At 37.4% G+C, this 3,859-nt stretch overlaps 1 protein-coding gene across 1 annotated transcript; it reads right to left on the reverse strand.

Annotated features, from left to right (window-relative positions):
- Nucleotides 1-492: 492 nt before the first annotated feature.
- On the reverse strand, nt 493-3,614 carry RCAR3 (regulatory components of ABA receptor 3). The gene is made up of 3 exons (XM_088210661.1): nt 3,138-3,614; nt 1,545-1,760; nt 493-1,010 (listed from the first exon to the last, which is right to left on the reverse strand). The coding sequence occupies exons 1-3, from the start codon at nt 3,270-3,272 to the stop codon at nt 792-794; spliced, it is 570 nt and encodes a 189-aa protein (XP_088066787.1). The 5' UTR covers nt 3,273-3,614; the 3' UTR covers nt 493-791.
- Nucleotides 3,615-3,859: the final 245 nt, after the last annotated feature.

Genomic DNA, 3,859 nt, shown 5'->3' on the forward strand with positions numbered 1-3,859 from the left:
GCATGGCTCTAAAAGACCTACTTTATTCAATTCACCATCTCTACTCCTGCCTGCAGTTTCTCAAAGTTAAATTTCCAATTCCTACTTGGGACAAAAGAGAAAAAAAAGATAACTGGAAATGAAACTATCGGTGGGAATATAATAATAACGTAATAGAATAGTGTCATTTTCTTCAACCTTTTTTCCCACGAGCCTCTTCGAGATACGGTAGATGGACGGACGGGGGAATAGATATAATTAAAACAAAGATAAAATTAGTTTAGTACCGAACATAGTAATTACAAAGTGACTTGAAATGTAAAGCTACCCTACAGTTTCACTGCAACCAAATGTCTGCCACAGGAACCTCGGGACTACAATACAAGGTGCAAAATTTACACAAAAATGAACTATTCCCAGCATATTTTATATCTATATATATAACATATATATATATGTATATACACAGACAATAGGAGATACCACCAGGGACAAAACTTGGAAACGACAGAATAGGAGAACCTATTTTTTCTTTCTTTTTTTCCCATTTTTTTTTTTCATTCTTAGAAAGAGAATTTTATAACAGCTGTGGTTCTTGAGCTACTAAAAATGAGGACAATCCAGCACATAGTTTTTAAAGCGAAGACAGATAACATAAAAACGGGAATGAAAGAAAAAGAGCAAATTATATCACGAAGATGGAAGTAGTTTTTACTGCCAGTCTGACTCCATAGCCTCCGAGATACGAAAGCCCCGGAAGCTTCATCCACGGCAATCCAAGCCCTCCACCTAAACCAAATGAAATCCACTTTTCACATCCGGTCAATGGGCTCAGTACGATCTTGCACCGCAAGCCGCTCTGAGATATCAGCAAGTGATTTGAGGTTGCACTTGATCAAAGCTTCAACAAAGTAGCACGTCTCATCCTTGGTATTCCCTTCAGGCACATCCACCACAAACGATTCAATCACCAGAGTTCCAGGCCTTCCATCAATGATCTCTGGATGTAGTGAAATTATCGAAGAATAGTTCTGTTGGGAGGAAAAGATATAGTCAAAAAGGTTTGAACTGTGATCTATGATGCTTAATCAAATATCACAAGTCGAAAAGGTAAAACCAGTCTCCATACTACTGAGCCAGAACAGAAAGAACTGAGCTTTGGGCTACATTGTAAATTAGGCAAGTTAAATGTGAGTCTTTTTTCGGTGCAAAGGTAGCAACAAAGTAATTATGAATCCAGAGCATTTCAAACCTTAAAAGCCTGATTTGACGAGTATAAATATCCTCACCAATAAGAACAACTAGTAAAGGTCATGAAGTGAAAAGAATTAATTGTATAATTAAAAACAACTAGTAAAGGTCTTGAATACTAGATAGCAAAGTGAAAAGAAGTAATTGTATAATTAAAAAATTAAATTTGGGTAAACCAGTAATTCACTTTAAGTTCATGACTTTCGTTTTGTTCTATAAAACTGAAAGAACATCAAACAAGGTAGGCCAAAGAACATGATAGAGTAATCCAAAGAAGAGAAGCGCTTAGATTATCAAAAGAAGAAACTCTGTACCCTTAGCCTGTGATCCCCACCAACAATCCTGATACTGAGAAGATGCTCGTTATCATCAAGAAGCTCCAATCTTTCAGTGCTTGTAGTGGCAGGAAGACCTGACTTCACATCAACTTCTCTAAGGCTACCAATCTCAAGGTTTCCCTGCACGACGCACCTGCTGATGAACGGTTTGTACTTCTGAGGTTGGTCAAATCTTCTGACCAAAGACCAAACCTGTTCAAACAAAGTAAGACATATTTCAGGAGTTATAATAGGTATAATCATATCTTAAAACAAACAACCCAAACCAAAGGCAACAATTTGCAAACTCTCATTAAAGAAGCACTTACACTTCATGATTAAGATCAAACAAATTATTTCTACAACCATCAATGTCACTCTACTTTCCTCCTTAATACATTCATTTCAACTGTATACACAAACCCCCATCTCTTTGCAGAGGAAAAGAATAAAAAGAGACATTTTGTAAAGAATATTCCACACAATTTTATTTAAAGAAGATGCAATACAAAACCTTTCAGCTCAATGTAGTTTGAAATCTCTACTTCTCGGCAGCTTACAGTGAAAAGCTCAGAGAACTTCTCTCGAGAATTGAATAGGTCATAGCTGGAAAACACCCTCAGCCAAAAAAAAAAAAAAAAAAGGAAGGACTCATCTACTAGATCAACTATGAGTTTTTACCAACCTTAAACACATGGAAGGAAATCCACAAAAAACATTACTGAGAAGTTGAACTTTCCCTTTTGGTGCTTAGTGGTGGTGTTGGTGGTGGTGGTTGGGGCGGGGAGGGGGAGGGGCAGAGGAGAGGAAGAATTGGATAAGATTTTAATTCCAACACAATCATATCCAAATCTAAGAGGACGAAAATGCTTTTTTTGGAGTATTAACCAAACCTAGTAAAAGCAATCTCGATAAACTTGGTAAACTTTGTGTTTCGCTTTTTTGCCTGCTTAAGTAACTGCAAGATAGAATCGATATTTAGCAACTTCAAAAAAGAAATAGCAAAGAAAATCCACACAAGTTTTTAGAAGCAACAAAACAAAATATCGATCTTTTCTCCTCTGCACTTTCTCAGAACACAAATACAGAGTGATTAAAATTAAGAAAGAAAAATTACGAAAAGAACTGAAACGAGGAGCGAAGCACCAGATTCTGTTAAAATTATCAAAATGAAACGAAGCCACAACAGATCGAGATCATAGAATCTCGAGAAAAAAAAAATCAAAAACTGAAATTCGATTCCGGAAAACAAATTACATCACAAATCTCTAGCCTAATCTTCAAAGATCTCGCATGTATGTATGTACCGTTCTTTAATCCACTATCTACCTATATAGTCCGAACAACGAAAGGGAAAAAAGAAAAAAGTTAAGACGGAGAGAAAAACTTTCCAGATAAACACGAACCTACAGAATCTTCATAAACCAAAACTTCCAAATCAATCATCGATCGCAAGTAAAAGAAACCTAATCGAAGAAAAAACCTAAGAGTACAAACACACATTAAAGACATGCATAACAGATAAGGAAAAACACAACACGCCTAAAGATACACAGGTAGAAACATAAAAGATAAAGAAAGTAGTGTTACGAGATGAACAGGAGCCTTGATGTGCTTAACGAGAGCGGAACTACACTGATTCTCCGCAGGATCATGCCTGTGATGCCTCCTTATGTACTCACTCTCCACACTCCCTATTCCATTTGCCACAGCACTTCCATTCATTTTCCCCCCTTATCTGATCCAAATACGCTTTTTACCTCTCTCTCTCCACCCTAACAACCATTAAACCGCAAAAGATACGTGAGATTAACACCGAGTCTTCGTTTCTCCCTCTCCACGCAGACGGGAGCCGCAACACTAACCTCCGTCCGGCGAGATTCTTCCGACTAGCGATTTACCGGAGAAGAAGACAACAGATTTCGCTTGGTTTGGGGCTGGTCCCTAAAACTCCCAAGAGAGGAACTATACGCGAGTCACCGCCATAAAAGAAACTAATGCCTCTGCCTCTGGTCTCCCTATCATCTCTATCGCCTGAAATAAAAATAATCCGCGTGAAAAAGTATCATTATGTAACTAGCTTCTTTAATAATTAAAAAGCTCAAAAAAATAATAAAAAATTAAAAATAAACCGGTTTTCTTCTGAGCATATAAAAATAAAAATAATTAGCGGTGTCCCATGGGCTCCCATATTACGAATATGCCACGCATTTTTTTTTGTCCGTTTCCGTTCGTCGTCTGCGTAATGACAATAATACCCCTGGGCGTCATTCTGTTTGTAACCAATCTTTCCGATGAAATTACGAGCGTAC

The sequence above is a fragment of the Carica papaya genome, chromosome 9 (assembly GCF_054855325.1).
Source record: "Carica papaya isolate Zhongbai chromosome 9, ASM5485532v1, whole genome shotgun sequence".
In the NCBI taxonomy this organism is placed as follows: domain Eukaryota; kingdom Viridiplantae; phylum Streptophyta; class Magnoliopsida; order Brassicales; family Caricaceae; genus Carica; species Carica papaya.

Excerpts from the sequence above, each read along its gene's own strand:
- RCAR3 (XM_088210661.1), bottom strand. The coding sequence starts at position 3,272 with ATGAATGGAAGTGCTGTGGCAAATGGAATAGGGAGTGTGGAGAGTGAG. Across the intron at positions 1,761-3,137 it reads TCAAGGCTCCTGTTCATCTC|GTTTGGTCTTTGGTCAGAAG; the intron begins GTAACACTACTT and ends TTGTTTGAACAG. Across the intron at positions 1,011-1,544 it reads GTGGGGATCACAGGCTAAGG|AACTATTCTTCGATAATTTC; the intron begins GTACAGAGTTTC and ends TCCTCCCAACAG.